Genomic DNA, 16,930 nt, shown 5'->3' on the forward strand with positions numbered 1-16,930 from the left:
ATGCACATTTGGTTAAAAAAAAATTCTTTTTTCTTTGGTGGAGTAATATTTTTAGAAGTTGAGGGTTTGTTAGTAATTTCAATGATCATGCCTCCACTGATTCACTAATGCCACCCATCTGGCTTCAATTTGCATTGCATTGGCAGGTCATTGTGCAAAAATACATTTCAAAAATTATGACTTGATACAATCATGATAATTACATTGTGTGCAGCAATTGCCTCCTTGTCATTTCATCTAAGCATGAGAACAACACACTTAAAAGCAGCATAAGAACTTTTCATTTCATGTAAATACTGAATTCTTAGGTTTGTAGGACAATGCATTGCAGCTGCCACGTTCACATGGAATTCTAAGGATGCAGGGACATGGTCTGTGATGTGGAAGGGAGCCTTTTCTTTCCGGGGAAATCGTGTTCACATTCTGGCAAAATTCTGCTACCAATGCATGAAAGCTTTAATTGTATAAGACCCTCACGACAATGACCTCCTTGGGATACTTCCATTGTGATGGATGAACAAATAAACTTGTATTACCTTTGTGCCATTTGCTATAAATTATCTGCTTATAGATCTCACATGAAGATCACTGTGGCTGGAGTACTTGTGGTCTTGATGCAACTACATGGACAATGTGGAAGATATAAGAAACCCATGCAATGACTACAACCTCCTGCAGCTGCCACACCACTTATACATGGACTAGCAACAGATACATATTTGTGAAGGAAGCGGTGGAAAATCAGGAGATCCTGCATTTGCGGGCCACACTTTCAATATCTTAATTATCAGAAAGGATTATTTAAAGACATTCTGGCACAGCATCGCTTAACTGTTTAATCTGCAGGAACTGGATTTGAAGTCAGAAACCCCATGTTGTAATCCCAAACTAGTGTTTATTAAGGGTGGAATTGTCCACAATTTTTATGCGAGTAGCTCATTTTAGGAAGCAAGTTGGGTTCTGTGGTGTTGTCCCCCAGCCCTCAATTCATAAATGCATTTGATTTGTTTCTGATGTCATTTTTTCCAGAGCGCAGCTCATCATATTCTTCCAATGTGATGAGAAGAATTAACTAGTCCAGGCAATAGGATTTTAGATCATTGTTGTCTTCCAACAGGTGCAGGGCTCTATCAGCTGCACTAATGTTGCTTAAAGAGTGCCTTTTCACCAACCTGCAGGGTTCATCAACAAAAAAAGGCTACAATGTTGCTTACACTTCCACCAGAGCAAAGGTGAATGGTTGAACATGACTTAGCAGCTCTGGTGGAAATTTGCAGTGTACCCTGAAGAAAATGTTCTGCACCAGTGTCACATATTGCACCCTTCACAGCTAAAACCGACAAAGGAGGGGGACACAGGTGGGAGGTGAGATGTGTTGAATGCAGACAAAATTTTCTGAGGATGAAGATGATGATTAGAATACTGATCAGGAGGGCCATCCAAGATAGTGTGACAAAGCAATGCATCATTGAGCCAAAGAGGCCAGGGATATCCTAAACGAAACCCACACCTAGGATGAATGAACCAGGTTTGGACTTCATTTAATTCTTTAATGTTCTGATTGTGATATGGGAGGCAACACCTGCTTAGTGAAAAAAAAATGGGGACCTTGTTAGCTTTGCAGTCTTTGACTTTTGGGGTAGCTGAATAAATGTCTGATTATGCCTTTGACTGTAAAGTTGATATTTTTGGATGCTTGCCCTTTCATGCAAGAGTGCAATTTCACATATATTTTAAAAAGTGAAAAGTTTCTTACTATATTTTACCTATGCCACCTATGTGTCCTCAAAAAGTTTCCTTCTTCCTCTCTCTCCCACTATGTCAAAATGCAATCCTGACTTCTGCAGTTGAGATAGAGGGAAGCTGCTGTGTGGTTGGCCATACTGTCTTGGAAGGCTTGGGCACACACTCACTGGTGCCTTTGGGCCTGCTGAAGTCCTCCTGCCCAAGTGCAGGTTCACCATTCCTGCTCAACCCCCACCTCCCCCTCACTCTCCACTCCACTTGAAACTAATACAAGCTTTGGGATCACAGGCAAAGCAGAACTGGAAGGGTTAGGAACCTGGGAGTGCCCTGAGAAGAAGCTTCTTGAGGGTTGAGGGGTTTAGTGGGGAGTCTGTCTGTTGCTCCTCCCCATTTTGGCTGACAACTGATACTACCTTGTTTCCCTAAGAGGAAGGACCCTTTTCAGTGAGGTCAAGGTACTGCAACACCATCGCTTTGCCTTTGATGCTGAGCACCTGTGGCTAGGGCAGTGGAGTGCAGGTCTGTGCACATATGTGTCAGACACCAAGTATGCTGGACCTGGTTCTCCAAGGTGGTTGCCAACTTGTGTTCATCAATATGCCAAAGCCACATGGTACTGATAATGTTGATGAATTCTTCTGTCCTTTGATCCATTTGTACCACATTGTTTTGGCAACTATGCCAATTGTTCCTTTACCTGTCTGTGCAATTTGATGAAGTTATTACTAGCCAAGAACTGGGACTTGCCTTCAGCTTTGGGCTGAGCAGATGCCTGAGCTCGAGCAATTTTCCAAATGTAAGGTGTTTTTTTTCCCTCAACTAGCTGAGGAGATATGACTGTGAACTGTTCACCAGATTGGACTGCCAACCGAGATGAAGTACCAACCAATGTGAAAGCTTCTGAGCTGGAGGGAGGTAGCAGATGTAGACAGCATAGTGGATTCTACTCTGAGATGGAGATGGAGCTGAGAATCTCTGGCCTTGGTCTTTTTGTAGAGGTTTGCAGGGTGCCACGAGTTCCAGCATGGATTTGTCTCAGAAGGATAAAATCTTGTACCAATTAAGAATGATTTAGCACTGATGGAATGGGAGCAGTATAGTACAACACAATGGAGCTTACTGGGTTGGTTCACCATCAAGGTCCCTCATCCCCACATGAGCAGTTATGCTTATCAGCTAAAACAGAATATTCTACTTGTAAGGAGTGAGGAACCTGATGACCACTCTCACAGCTTCCTTATCTTGGATGTTGCAGCCTACTTCCTGCACAGCTCACCAGGCACCTGGTTTTGATTCTACCCTCCTGCAACTGTCTGTGCAGAGTGCGCATTCTCCCCTTGTTTCTGTGCGTTTCCTCCAGATGCTGTGGTTTCCTCCTACAAACCAAAGATGTGCAGGTTAGGTGGATTGGCTGTAGTAAATTGCCGCTGAAAATGTACTGCTGGAAAAGCACAGCAGGTCAGGCAGTTTCCAAGGAGCAGGAGAATCGACGTTTCAGGCATGAGCCCTTCAGGAAGATTCCTGAAGAAGGACTCATGCCCGAAACATCGATTCTCCTGCTCCTTGGATGCTGCCTGACCTGCTGCACTTTTCCAGCAACACATTTTCAGCTCTGATCTCCAGCATCTGCAGTCCTCACTTTTTCTCCCTGTAGTAAATTACCCCACAGTGTGCAGGAATGTGCAGGTTAGGTGGAATAGCCATGGGAAATGTAGGGTTACAGGGACAGGGTAGGGGTGTGGGTCTGGATGGGATGCTCTTTGGAGGGTCAGTGCAGACTTGATGGGCCTGATAGAATCCCTACAGGGTGGAAGCAGGCTATTATTCTATGATAAAATGGAGAGATTAAGTGTGATAGAAGTGTTTGACAGAGATATTAATGGTGATGCAAGAGCAGAAGAGATAATGAAGTTTCCCTACTGAGTGTATTGGAAACACTGAGGGGCAGGAGGGTTATTAGTGTGGAGCATAAGGTAGGTCAGACCCTTTAGGGTGGACATAATGCAAGCAGTGGTGAGAGCTGTAGCTCATGGTCCTTGGGGAGATGTTTCTGAACTTGCAGAGTTAGAGTGAGTGGTATCCCTGTGAGGTAGCAGAGAGAAGGTGATGGCACTTATTCTTGTGGAGTGCAAAAGATTATTGACCTTTTTTGCACTGCTGTGCATCCCAATTTACCAGAGACATAGCACTGACATGGGCTGCAATTTGTGTCTGTGCTGGCTGTGTCTGGTGACATGGCCTCCTTGTCAATTGGCTGGAAAAAGGATTGTTCTCCTCTTCACCTCCCCATTCCGTAAGATTTTCAGATCACTGTCCATGAAGCAATGAGTGAGTTTCCATTTCCTCTGGGCCATGTCCTGATTCTAGAGACTGAACAGAGTGAGGGTCATTCCTGGTTCATAGCATTTAGACGGTGTACAGCTGAGTTTTCAACATGGCTCTGGGGCGTACAAGTCACAAGGACCTGTCAGTGGCAAGAACATTCACCTCTCTGGTTACGCGATTCCCTGAGATGTGCCTTCAGTCCCTTGGATGCCAGATTAACAAGGTGATGAGCATCGTGTGAGAAGTGTTGCTATGAGAAATCTCATGTGACAAAATCTTAAAGTGAAAATGCTTTCCTATCTAGTTTATTGATGCCCCTCAATCTTAACGTCATAAAATCATATAGCACGCAAACAAGCCCTTCAGCCCACCATGTCTATGTCAATGAACAAACACCAGACTACAGTAATCCCATTTACTTGCACTTAATCCATAGCCGATTATTCCCTGGCATTTTAAGTACTCATTGAGATGCTTCTTAAATGTTGCAAGAGCACTTGCCTCCATCACCCCTCAGGCAGCATGGATCACTCTCAGGAGAAAATAAAATTCCTCAGATCTCCTCTAAACCATTTGCTCCTGAGCATAAACCTATGCCCTCTGGTCGTAGACAGTCTTAGAATCACAGAGATGTACAGCATGGAAACAGACCCTCTGTCCAACTCATTCATGCCAACCAGATATCCTAAACTAATTTACTTCTATTTACCAGCACCACACCCATATCCCTCTAATCCCATCCTATTCATATACCCATTCAGATGTCTTTTAAATGAGTCCAGAACTGGAGGGCATAGGCTTAGGGTGAGAGGGGAAAGATATAAAAGAGACCTAAGGGGAAACTTTTTCACGCAGAGGTGGTACGTGTATGGAATGAGCTGCCAGAGGATGTCATGGAGATTGGTACAATTGCAACATTTAAGAGGCATTTGGATGGGTATATGAATGGGAAGGGTTTTGATGGATATGGGCTGGGTGCTGGCAGGTGGGACTAAATTGGGTTGGGATATCTGGTCGGCATGGATGGGTTGGACCGAGGGGTCTGTTTCCATGCTATACATCTCTATGACTCTAAATGTTGTAATTATACCAGCCTCCACCACTTCCTCTGACAATTCATTTCCGTACATGCACCACCCTCTGCGTGAAAAGGTTGCCCCTTATGTCCCATTTAAATGTTTCCACTCTCATCCTAAACCTATGCCCTCACATTTTGGATTCCCCCACCCCACAGAAAATGCCTTGTCTATTTATCCTACCCATGCCTCTCATGATTTTATAAATCTCTATAAGGTCAACCCTCAGCCTCTGATGCTCCAGGGGAAACAGCCCCTGCTTATTCAGCCTCTCCCTATAGCTCAAACCCTCCAACCCTGGCAGCATCCTTGTAAATCTTTTCTGAATCCTTTCAAGTTTCACAACATCCTTCCTTTAGGACGAAGACCAGAATTGCACACAATATTCCAAAAATGGCCAACCAATGTCCTGTACAGCCACAGCATGACCTCCCAACTCCTATACTCAATGCGCTGACCAATACAGGAAAGCATACCAAATGCCTTCGTCACAATCCTATCAACCTGTGACACCACTTTCAAGAAACTATGAACCTGGAACCTACACTCCAAGGTCTCTTTGTTCAGCAACACTTCCCAAAACCTTACCATTAATGCAGCATCTCATATTTATCTAAAATTAAACTCCATCTGCCACTCCTCAGCCCATTGGCCCATCTGATCAAGACCCCCTTGTATTCCAAGGTAACCTTCTTTGCTGTCCACTACACCTCCAATTTTAGTGTAATCTACAAACTTACAATGCCCCCTGTGTGCACATTCAAATCATTTATATAAATGATATAAAGCAGTGGATTTAGCACAGATCCTTGTGGCACACCACTGGTCAAAGGTCTTCAGTGTGAAAGGCAACCTTCCACCACCACCCTCTGTTTTCTACCCTTGATTCAGTTCTGCATCTAAATGGTTGGTTCTCCCTGTATTCAACATAATCTAACCTTGCTCAGCAGTCTTATCATGAGGAACCTTGTTGAACACCTTACTGAAGTCCATATAGATCACATCCACCACTCTGCCCTCATCAATCCTCTATGTTACTTCTTCAAAAAACTCAATCAAGTTAGTGAGACATGATTTCCTATACACAAAGCCATGCTGACTCTTCCTAATCAGTCCTTGTTTTTCCAAATACATGTAAATCTTGTCCCTCAAGATTCCCTCCAATAACTTGCCCACCACTGATGTCTGGTTTACCGGTACATTGTTTCCTGGCTTTTCCTTACCACCTTTCTTAAATAGTAGCACCACGTTACTGTCAAGGAGAAGAAATTCCCATGATCTACTCTGTCTATGCCTCTTATAATTTTGTATAACTCAGCCAGATCTCCCTTCAGCCTACTCTGCTCCAAGAGAAACAAATCTAGACTATCCAGTCTCTCCTGAGACTTCCATCCCAAGCAACATCCTGGTGAAGTTTCTGTGCATCCTTTCCAATACAATCACATCCTTCCAATAATGTGGCAACCAGAACTGCACACAGTATTCTATCTGTAGCCTAACCAATGTTTTATAAAGTTGTAACAAGATTTTGTTTCTCCTATAATTTGCACCATTGCTAATGAAGGTAAGCATCCTGTATGCCTTCATCACCAACCTGTCTACCTATGCTGACATCTTCAGGAATCTATGGACTTGTCCACCAATGTCCCTTTGTTTCTCAATACTTCATTGTGTATATCCTTCCCTTATTATACTTCCCAAATGCATTACCTTGCACTTATCAGAATTAAATTCCATCTGCCATTATTCTGCCCAAATTACCAGCCAATCAATATCACAATGTAGTCTGAGAGCATCCTCCTATCAACAACACCAATTTTTGTATCATCTGCACACTTATGAATTGAACCTTCTACATTCACATCCAAGTCGTCTAACAAATAACAAGGGTTTTAGCACCAATCCCTGTGGTACCTTGCTGGTCACAGGCTTCCAATTCCAAAACAACCCTGCACCAACACCCTTTGCCTTGGTATTTGTAAACAAATTTTGGATCCAATTTGCCAACTTGCCTTGGATTCCATGAGCACTTACCTTTTGGACCAGTGTTCCATGCAGGATCTTGTCAAAGGCCTACCTGAAGTCCATGTAAACCACATCAACTGTACTGTCCTCATCAATATATTTAGTTACTGTTTCAAACAATTGAATTAGTCAGATAAGATCTCCCTCTAACAAATCCATGCTACTCTCTCTGATCAATCCTACCTTTCAAAGTATTGATTAATCCTGTCCTTTGAATTTTTTCCAATTATTTGTCTACCACTGACTTCAGACTAACTGGTGTGTAATTATTTGGCCCATCCCTGCTGCCCTTCTTGAACAAAAGAACCACATTTGTTTCCTCCAGTCATCTGACACTTCAGCTGTGGCCGGCAAAATATTAAATATATCACCACAGCCCCATCAATCTCCCCCCATGCCTCCCAAAGCAGCCTGAGTTCATCTCATCAGGCCCTAAGGATTATATACCTGTATGCCTGCTAAAACATCTACCACTTAATCCTTAATAGTCTTAATGTGTTCTAGAAACTCACCATCCTAACTGAAATCCCTGGCTACAATGTCTTTCTCTCCTGTGAATACAGATGCAAAGTATTCATTTAAGACCTCTCCCATGTCCATTGGCTTCACGCACAGATTGTCCCTTTGATTTGTAATCAGTCCCACCATGTCCTTTGTAATCTTATCAATTTTAATATACCAATAAAAAGCTTTGATTTCATCTGTCAAAGATAATTTCCTTTTTCAGCAACCTCCCACATTCTTTATACTTTTGAATGCCATCTCCCTGTATTAAATGCACTGATCTGACATATGCTTCCTCTTTTTGCTTTATCAAACTATTGATATCCCCTGACATTCAGGATTCCCTGGACTTGCAGTCCTTGCCCTCCACTCTGAAAGGACACTTCCCCCCCCCCCCCCCCCCCACCCCCCCCCCCCCCCCCACCCCTTGCCAATCCCCATTCTCATTATTCTACATTTAAAAGGCTCCCACTTTCCATATGTGGCCTTAACTAGAAGTATCTGCTCTTGATCTATGTTTGCCATTTCCTGTATTGGCCTTCATCTAATTTAGACACTCCAATTCCTGGATTACCCTTATTCCTTTGAAACTTAGAGTTATGGTCACTATTCCCAAAATGCTCACCTACTGAAACTTCAACCACTTGATTAGTTTCATTCCCTAGGCTTAAGTGTAGAACTGCCCCATCTCTAGCGGACTGACATAAAAATATTCCTGGATGTACTTTAAAAGTTCCACCCATCTAATCTTTTCACACTTAAGGTGATCCCAGTTAATGTTAGCAAAGTCCCTTACAATTATAACATTATATCTCTCTTACCTTCCTCTGATTTGCCTACATATTTTCTCCTCTTTCTTCCTCTGATTCTTAGGAGGCCAATACTATAAACTCAGTGAAGTAATCATCCCTTTTTTATCTCTATGCTGTACTCAAATGGCCTAATTTGAAGACCCTTCCAGGGCTTTATCCTCATTACTGTATTCATGGTTTCCTTTATCAATAATGGAATGCTCCCACCTCTGACTTCCCACCCAATCGTGTCTAAAACTTCTATATCACTTTGATGTGATGGTCAAGAAAGCACAACAACACCTCTACTTCCTCAGAAAGTGAAGGAAGTTCAGTATATTCACAAAGACTCTTCCCAATTTTTATAGATGTGCCATAGAAAACAACCTATCTGGATGCACCACATCATGGTATGGCAACTGTCCTTCATAAGATCGCAAGGAACTACAGAGAGTCGTGAGCAGAGCTCAGGCTATCATATCAACCAACCTTCCATCTATTGACTCCATCTGTACTTCCTCCTGTCTTGGGAAAACAACCAACATAATCAGAGACTCCTCTCACCCTGATTATACTCTCTTCCACTTTTTTCCATCAGGCAGAAGATTTATAATTTTGACTACAAGTATGAACAGATACAAGAACAGCTTTTTCTCTGTTGTTATCATACTTTTAAATGGACCTCTCAAATGTTAATTCTGATCTCTGTCCCTGCAGCTTTAACATTATATTCTGCACATTGTCTGTTAGCCTGATGCACTTTGTATGGTACAATCTGCCTGTAGAGCACATAAAACACAACTTTTCACTGTATCTCGGTACATATGACAACAATAAATGAAACCAAATCAAATCAAATACCCTGCAATGTTGAGCTGTCAGTCCTGTCCTTCTTTGAACCATGTCTCGGCAATTGCAACATTACCATATTCCCATGTGCTGATCAATGCTCTTATCAGCTTTACCAGTCAAGTTCCATGCATTGAAGTAGATACAATTTAGTTTTCTAGACCTCCTATATATTTACCCTGCCCATTTGTTCTCCACCTACTGCACTGTCCTAGTGTTCCTTCTATATCTGATTAGACCTTGCAACTACTCTGTGCCCCAATCCCCTGCAAATTCAGTTTAAACCTCTCAACCTTCACTGCCCAAAGGAAATAACCCAGCCTAATCAACTTTTTCTCATAGCTCAGATTCTCCAGCCCAGACAGGTATGTATTTGCCCTTTGGAGAGGCAATGGCCTTGTGATATTATCACTGAACTATTAATCTAGAGACCCAGATAATATTCTAGAGACCCTGGTGTGATCCTGGCCATGACAGATGGTAGTATTTGAATTAAATAAAAATTTGGCATTAAGAGTCATGAATCCATTGTCAATTGTCAGAAAAACCCATATGCTTCACTAATGCCCTTTGAGAAGGAACCTGTCATCATTATCTGGTCAGGCCTACGTGTGACTCCAGACTCTCAGACTTATGTGGTTCACTCTTAACTGTCCTCTTGGCAACTGGGGATGTACAATAAATGCTGGCCAAGCCAGTGACACCCTCCTCCCATGAAGGAATTAGGAACCATAAGAGGGGCTGAATTGATACATTAATCCTTCACAAACAACAATGTTGTTGGAAGCATTTGTTTTGTTTGCAAATAAGAAATTTTCAAATGTAAATTACACTTATTTATTCAACGTTTCTTCTCTCCAAATTCTTGAATGAACTATTCTGATTTCTTTGAGTACCTGTTTTATTAACATTTATCTTATTTCTTCTTGATTGTGATTGTCTGACAAACTGGAAGAGCTGTGTACTGAGCTGAGAATTCGTACAAATACTGAATGTATTTTTTTTTGTTTGAGTCAGAGTTGCTGAATTCTTTAAAAGCTGTGGAGCAGAAAATTCTGAAGGAGGAAGAAGTGAAAGCATACTGGCTGGAGTACAAGAATGTTGGAAGCATTGAACATCGCAAAATTATTACGGTTCGAGAAAATGAACTTGTGGAGCTGGTGAAAAATTTTCGTGAAATCGAAGGTATAGAGTCATATGTTTAACATTTCAGAACAGAAATTAAGGCAGGTGCTAGATGACTTCCTAAATGTCCAAAATAATCGTCAGCATCCTCTAGTCATAATTAATTTAAGCAGTAATTATTTATATATGCAAATAAGAGGTCTAAGGCCTAGGTTTCCCACTAGTACTGACTGTACTTAGAAAGTATCTACGACAGTGATCATCTGCAGAAGTTACTTTCAAGGAAAGCATAATCTTGATTTCTGCTGAGCCTAGCCGTCCCACCATTGGGATTATTAATCTTAATTTTTATTGCATATCGATCTTCTTCTTACCCTGATCATCCTACCCCAGGCTCTGGCTCTGTCCTAAAATGTCTCACTTGTTGACCCCAAGTTGTATCGTTATTCAGGAACTAGATTTTGAATCATTTTTGAAAGGAAAAGCATATGAATAGACAAATTAGGAACACAAGTAGTCCACTCAATCATGGAGTCTGCTCCATCATATGTTAATATTCTGATTGTTGCTTAACCCTGAAAGCCTACTCAAACAATCCACCTTCTTGTCAGGTAAAATCTTCCTTCATCCCTAAGTGTCTGAGAATCAAGAGACAGCCATTCAACCAATTAGGCCAATTCATTTAGATTATAGAATTTCTACAGCATGGAAGCAAGCCATTGGGCCCATTGATTCTATACCAACCATCCAAAGAGCATCACACTCAGACCCACCTCCCTACCCTGTCTCTGCAACACTGCATTTCCCATGGCTAATCCACCTAACCTTCACCTCCCTGGACACAATGGGCAATTTAGCATGGCCAATCCACCTATTCTGCAACTCTTTGGACTGTGGGAAGAAACCAGAGCACTCGGAAGAAACTTCTGCAGATGCGGGGAGTCATGTCTGATGTTGTGAGACAGCAGTGCTAATCACTGAGCCACTGTGCCACTCAAAGCTGATCATCTACCTCAATGCCATTTTCTCGTCACTATCTGCATATCTCTTGATGTCAGTTTGATCTACTGATTTCTGTCATATTCAATGATTGACCTTCAACAACTCTTTGGGGTAGAGGCTTTCAAATATTCACCATTCTCTAAATGAAGAAGTTCTTCCTCATCTCAGGCTTGAATGGCTTTATCCTGAGATGATGCCCCCAGCTTTTAGACTCACCAACCAGGGGAAACAACCTAAGATACATCAATCCTGTTATGCTCTGTAAGAAGTTTGTAAGTTTCAATTAGATCAACCCTCATTCTATAAAACTCTAGGGAATTAAAAATCCTGTCCTTTAAAAATTTCCTTATCAGAAAATCCTGCCATCCTAGGGAATAATCTGATAACTCTCCAATACACTCCTTGCATGGCACGTACTTCCAGGAGAAAGCGAGGACTGCAGATGCTGGAAATCAGAGCTGAAAATGTGTTGCTGGAAAAGCACAGCAGGTCAGGCAGTATCCAAGGAGCAGGAGAATCGACGTTTCGGGCATGAGCCCTTCTTCAGGAGATGCGGTGGAGAGCATCGTTGACCACTTCGGAGGGGAAATTGCGGTCTTTGAAGAAGGAGGCCATTTGGGCTGTTTGGTGGTGGAATTGGTCCTCCTGGGACCTCTCAGTCCCAACCCCCGGATTCAGCACCGCCCTCTTGACCTGCAATCTTCTTCCTGACCTCTCTGCCCCCACCCCCTCTCCAGCCTATCACCCTCACCCTCACCTCCTTCCACCTATTGTATTCCCAGCGCTCCTCCTCCAAATTCCACCCCCCCCCTCCCCACTTTTATCTCAGCCCATTTGGCACACCAGCCTTTTCCAACACATTTTTAGCTCTGGCACGTACTTCCCTCCAGACATAAGGGTCTAGAACTATATACAATAGTTGAAAAGTGTGGTGCTGGAAAAGCGCAGCAAGCCAGGCAGCATCCGAGGAGCAGGAGAATCGACGTTTCGGGCATAAGCCCTTCTTCAGGAATGAGGCTTGTGTACCAAGTGGGCTGAGATAAAAGTTGAGGGGGGGGATTTGGGGGAGGGGCACTGGGAATACGATAGGTGGAAGGAGGTGAGGGTGATAGGCCAGAGAAGGGGTGGGGGCGGAAAGGTCGGGAAGAAGATTGCAGGTCAAGAGAGCGATGCTGAATCCGGGGGTTGGGACTGAGAGGTCCCAGGAGGACCAATTCCACCACCAAATAGCCCAAATGGCCTCCTCCTTCAAAGACCACAATTTCCCAACCAACATGGTCGACGATGCTCTCCACCGCATCTCCTCCACTCTTGAACCCCGTCCATCCAATCGCCACCAGGACAGAACCCCACTGGTCCTCACCTTACACCCCACCAACGTCTGGATACATCGTATCATCCTCCCGTCATTTCCGCCACTTCCAAACAGACCCCACCATCAGGGATGTATTTCCCTCCCCACCCCTGTCAGCGTTTCAGAGAGACCACTCCCTCCGCGACTTTCCTCGTCAGGTCCACACCTCCACACCCCCCCACCAACCCAACCTCCACTCCCGTCACCTTCCCCTGCAACTGCAAGAAGTGCAAAACTTGCACCCACACCTCCCCCCTCACCTCCCTCCAAGGCCCCAATGGATCCTTCCATATCCATCGCAAATTCACCTGCACCTCCACACACATCATTTACTGTATCCGCTGCACCCGATGTGGTCTCCTCTACACTGGGGAGACAGGCCGCCTACTTGCGGAACGTTTCAGGGAACACCTCTGGGACATCCGCACCAACCAACCCAACCGCCCCATGGCTGAACACATTAACTCACCCTCCCACTCCACCAAGGACATGCAGGTTCTTGGCCTCCTCCATCGCCAGACCCTGGCCACATGACGCCTGGAGGAAGAACATCTCATCTTCTGCCTAGGAACCCTCCAACCACATGGGATGAATGTAGATTTTTCCAGCTTCCTTTTTTCCCCTCCCCCCACCTTATCTCAGTCCCAACCCCCGGATTCAGCACCGCCCACTTGACCTGCAATCTTATTCCCAACCTCTCTGCCCCCACCCCCTCTCCGGCCTATCACCCTCACCCTCACCTCCTTCCACTTATCGGATTCCCAGTGCGCCTCCCCCAAATTCCCCCCCCCCCACCTTATATCTCAGCCCACTTGGCACACCAGCCTCATTCCTGAAGAAGGGCTTATGCCTGAAACGTCGATTCTCCTGCTCCTCGGATGCTACATGGCCTGCTGCACTTTTCCAGCGCCACACTTTTCAACTCTGGGCTCCAGCATCTGCAGTCCTCACTTTCTCCCAACTATATACAATACTTCAAGTAGCTCTATATAACTGCAGAAAGATAATTTTACTCCTGTACTCAAATCCTTTTGCAACAAAGACCAATATTATGGCAAGTCCCAAGGATTTGGTGGCTTACATCCTAGGGTCATAAAGGAAGTAGTGGCAGGGATAGTGGATCCATTGGTTATAATATTCCAAACTTCCTTAGATGCAGGAGAGGTTCCAGTAGATTAGAAAAATGCTTCAAAAAGGAAGGCAGAAAGTAGGAAACTACAGACCATGTGTCATTGGGAAATTATTGGAATCTAATATTGAAATAATAACAAAACATTTGGAAAGTCAAAACCTTTATGAAGGGTGAATCATGTTTGTCAAATTTGCTAAAAGTTCTTTAAAGATGTAACAAGCAATGTGGATAATGAGAATCCTGTAGGTGTTGTATATTTGGATTTCCAGGGTGAGCTTGCCAGTTGGATATAAAATTGGCTTAACGTCAGGAAACAGAACGTCATGATAGAGGGTTGTTCTTCAGACTGGAGACCTGTGACCAGCAGTGTTTCATGGGGTTTGGTGCTGGGTCCACTTTTGTTTGTCATTTATATAAATGATTTAGATGAGAACATAGAAAGCATGGTTAGTAAGTTTGCAGATGACACCAAGATTGTGGTATAGTGGATAGTGAAGAAGATTCTAAGATTACAAAGAGATCTTGATCAATGGGCCGGAGAGTGGCAAATGGAGTTTAATTTGGTAAATTGAAGGTTTGCATTTTGGTAAAACAAACAAAGACAAGACTGATACAATTAAAAGTAGGGCTTTGGGCAGTGTTTTAGAACAGAGGGACTTAGGGGTTTAGGTGCATAATTATTTGAAGTTTACATCACACATAGGGGAATTAAGAAAGCATTTAGCATGTTTCCTTTCATTGCTCAGACCTTTGAGTATAGGTGTTAGGACATTATGTTGAAATTGTACAAGATGTTGGTGAGATCTCTTCTGGAGTACTGTGTCCAGTTCTGGTTTCCCTGTTGTATGGAGGATATTATTAAGCTGGAGAGGGTTCAGAAGAGATTAACCAGGATGTTGTTAAGAATTGAAGGTTTGAGTTATAAGGAAAAGATGGATAGGCTGGGACTTTTCTCACCAGAGTGGAGAGGTTGAGAGGGGACCTTAGGGTGGGGAATTTCAAGACTAAGACGCATAATTTTAAGGTGAGAAGAGAAATATTTTTTTAAAAGATATGGGTGTAATTTTGTTTTCAAAGAGAGTGGTTTACGTGCAGAATGAACGTCTAGAGGAATTGGTGGATGCGAGTAGTTACAATGTTTAAAAAACAATTGGATATGTCATGAATAAGGAATGTTTGGAGAGATATGGGCCAGGAGCAGACAGGTGGGACTAGTTTAGTTTGGGATTATGGTTGGCATGGTCTGGTTGGACTGAAGGGTTTGTTTCTGTGCTGTATGACTCTATTGTGCTGTATGACTCTATAGGTTACTAAGGTGATACACAATGTGAGTGCAAAGTGGAATAAGTACATTAGCAAGAAATAGTTTTGGACTGGATGATGATAGAATTCACCACCTAGCTGACCAAGGCCAATCCACTAGGAATTGAATCATTGCCTTGATTGGGCATATAAGTATCCCCTGACTGATTGTAGTCCCACTTGATCTCACTAAGGTGCACCTCTAATTACAGAAATGGCCATTTGGTTAAAGTAACTGCAGTGTGTTTGTCCTAAATGCTCCGAGCACATTCTGTATGTATAACATTGATGAAGCAAGGTGCCGTACAGCATAATACCTAGCCCGCATTGACAGTGCATTGTCTGCCATTCCCTTTGCACTGAAAAACAATGCAAGTAAGAGGTTGGCAGAGTCTAAGTGGGCACAAAAAAAGGGATTGTCCTGTGAGCAAATGTTAAACAGGTTGGGACTCTACGTTTTGGTATTCAAAAGAATGAGAAGTGAACTCATTGAAATGCAGGATTCTTGAAGAACTTGACAGGATAAATACTGAAAGGACGTTTCCCCTCATGGACTAGAAGGTACAAGCTCAAAATTAAGGAATGCCAAACTACAACTAAGATGAGGAGGAATTTCTTTTGTCAGAGAGTTGTAAGTCTTTGAACACACAAAGAGTTGTGGGGGCAGAGTCCTTGTGTATATTTAAGGTTGAGACAGATGTATTTGTGATCAGTCGAGAAATTAAAGGTTACAGGGAAAGGACAGGAAAGCGGATGTGAGGAATGTTGGATCAGGAGTGATCCTATTGAATTGTGGAGCAAGTTTGAGGGGCTTAATAACCTTCTCCTGTTTGTATTTCCTTGGTCGTCTTATAGTGTAAGATTAATTTAGGTAGGTGAATGAGATGTGTGTAGATGTCCATGTGGGCAAATGACCATATCCATGACCTTCCAGAGGATTGAAAATCATGAATGTCCATGAAGATCTGAAGGCCTGGAGTGGTAGGTTAGTTGCTCCAAAATTAATCATGATGAGGTGATAAGACCAATTTTCTGGTACTGACCTGCTTGAACAAACAGTGGAAGAGGACACTGTCCAAAGTGCATGCAGGGACATTGTTCTGAAGACAGAATTGTCTGAAAGTCTGCTGAAGCAAGTGGCAAGCTACTGCTGCCAAGCAATTGCCCAGTCTTACATGTCGGGATTTGACCTTTTAGTTTTTCAAGACAGGAGAGGAAAAGTGGGAGCTGTATACAAATAAAGAATGGTTAGCTAATAATGAGATGGAAGTGTATGGAAATAAGGTAGCTGCCACTCAGTAACAAGATTCAGAACTTATTGTTTAAACCCTAAAAGTAAAACCAAAAATTTATTGTCATTGAAAATTTGTTTTTCAATTTTTGCCATTTTATTCCTCAACTTTTTCACCCTTATTCACACTGCTCGTGAATGAAACATATCTGAAAGATCTGATTTTAAGTACAGTCGGTTCTGCTATAACCCATATTTCTTCAATGCGAATTGGCTTTAACATGATTGAAAGATTTAGACCGTTATTTGTGGAAAGCAAACTTTTCTTAATTGTATTGGGTATAATGTAATTCCATCCCCATTAGTTTAAATGGCATGGCTATTGTGCAGTTTTCTTATAACACAATGTGGCACGACAATGGAACTATCACGTTATATCAGAACTGACTATAATGTACAATTTCAAAA

The 16,930-nt window shown here is 42.9% G+C and overlaps 1 protein-coding gene across 1 annotated transcript in view; it reads left to right on the forward strand.

The window, feature by feature from the left end:
• ccdc83 (coiled-coil domain containing 83) overlaps positions 1–16,930 on the forward strand; it is a 70,605-nt gene that overhangs the window by 12,125 nt on the left and 41,550 nt on the right. The window contains exon 5 of the mRNA XM_072577721.1: positions 10,334–10,501. Within this exon, the coding sequence (XP_072433822.1) occupies positions 10,334–10,501 (168 nt within the window). The remainder of the gene's footprint in view (positions 1–10,333; positions 10,502–16,930) is intronic.

This window comes from Chiloscyllium punctatum, chromosome 9 (assembly GCF_047496795.1).
Source record: "Chiloscyllium punctatum isolate Juve2018m chromosome 9, sChiPun1.3, whole genome shotgun sequence".
Classification (NCBI taxonomy): Eukaryota; Metazoa; Chordata; class Chondrichthyes; order Orectolobiformes; family Hemiscylliidae; genus Chiloscyllium; species Chiloscyllium punctatum.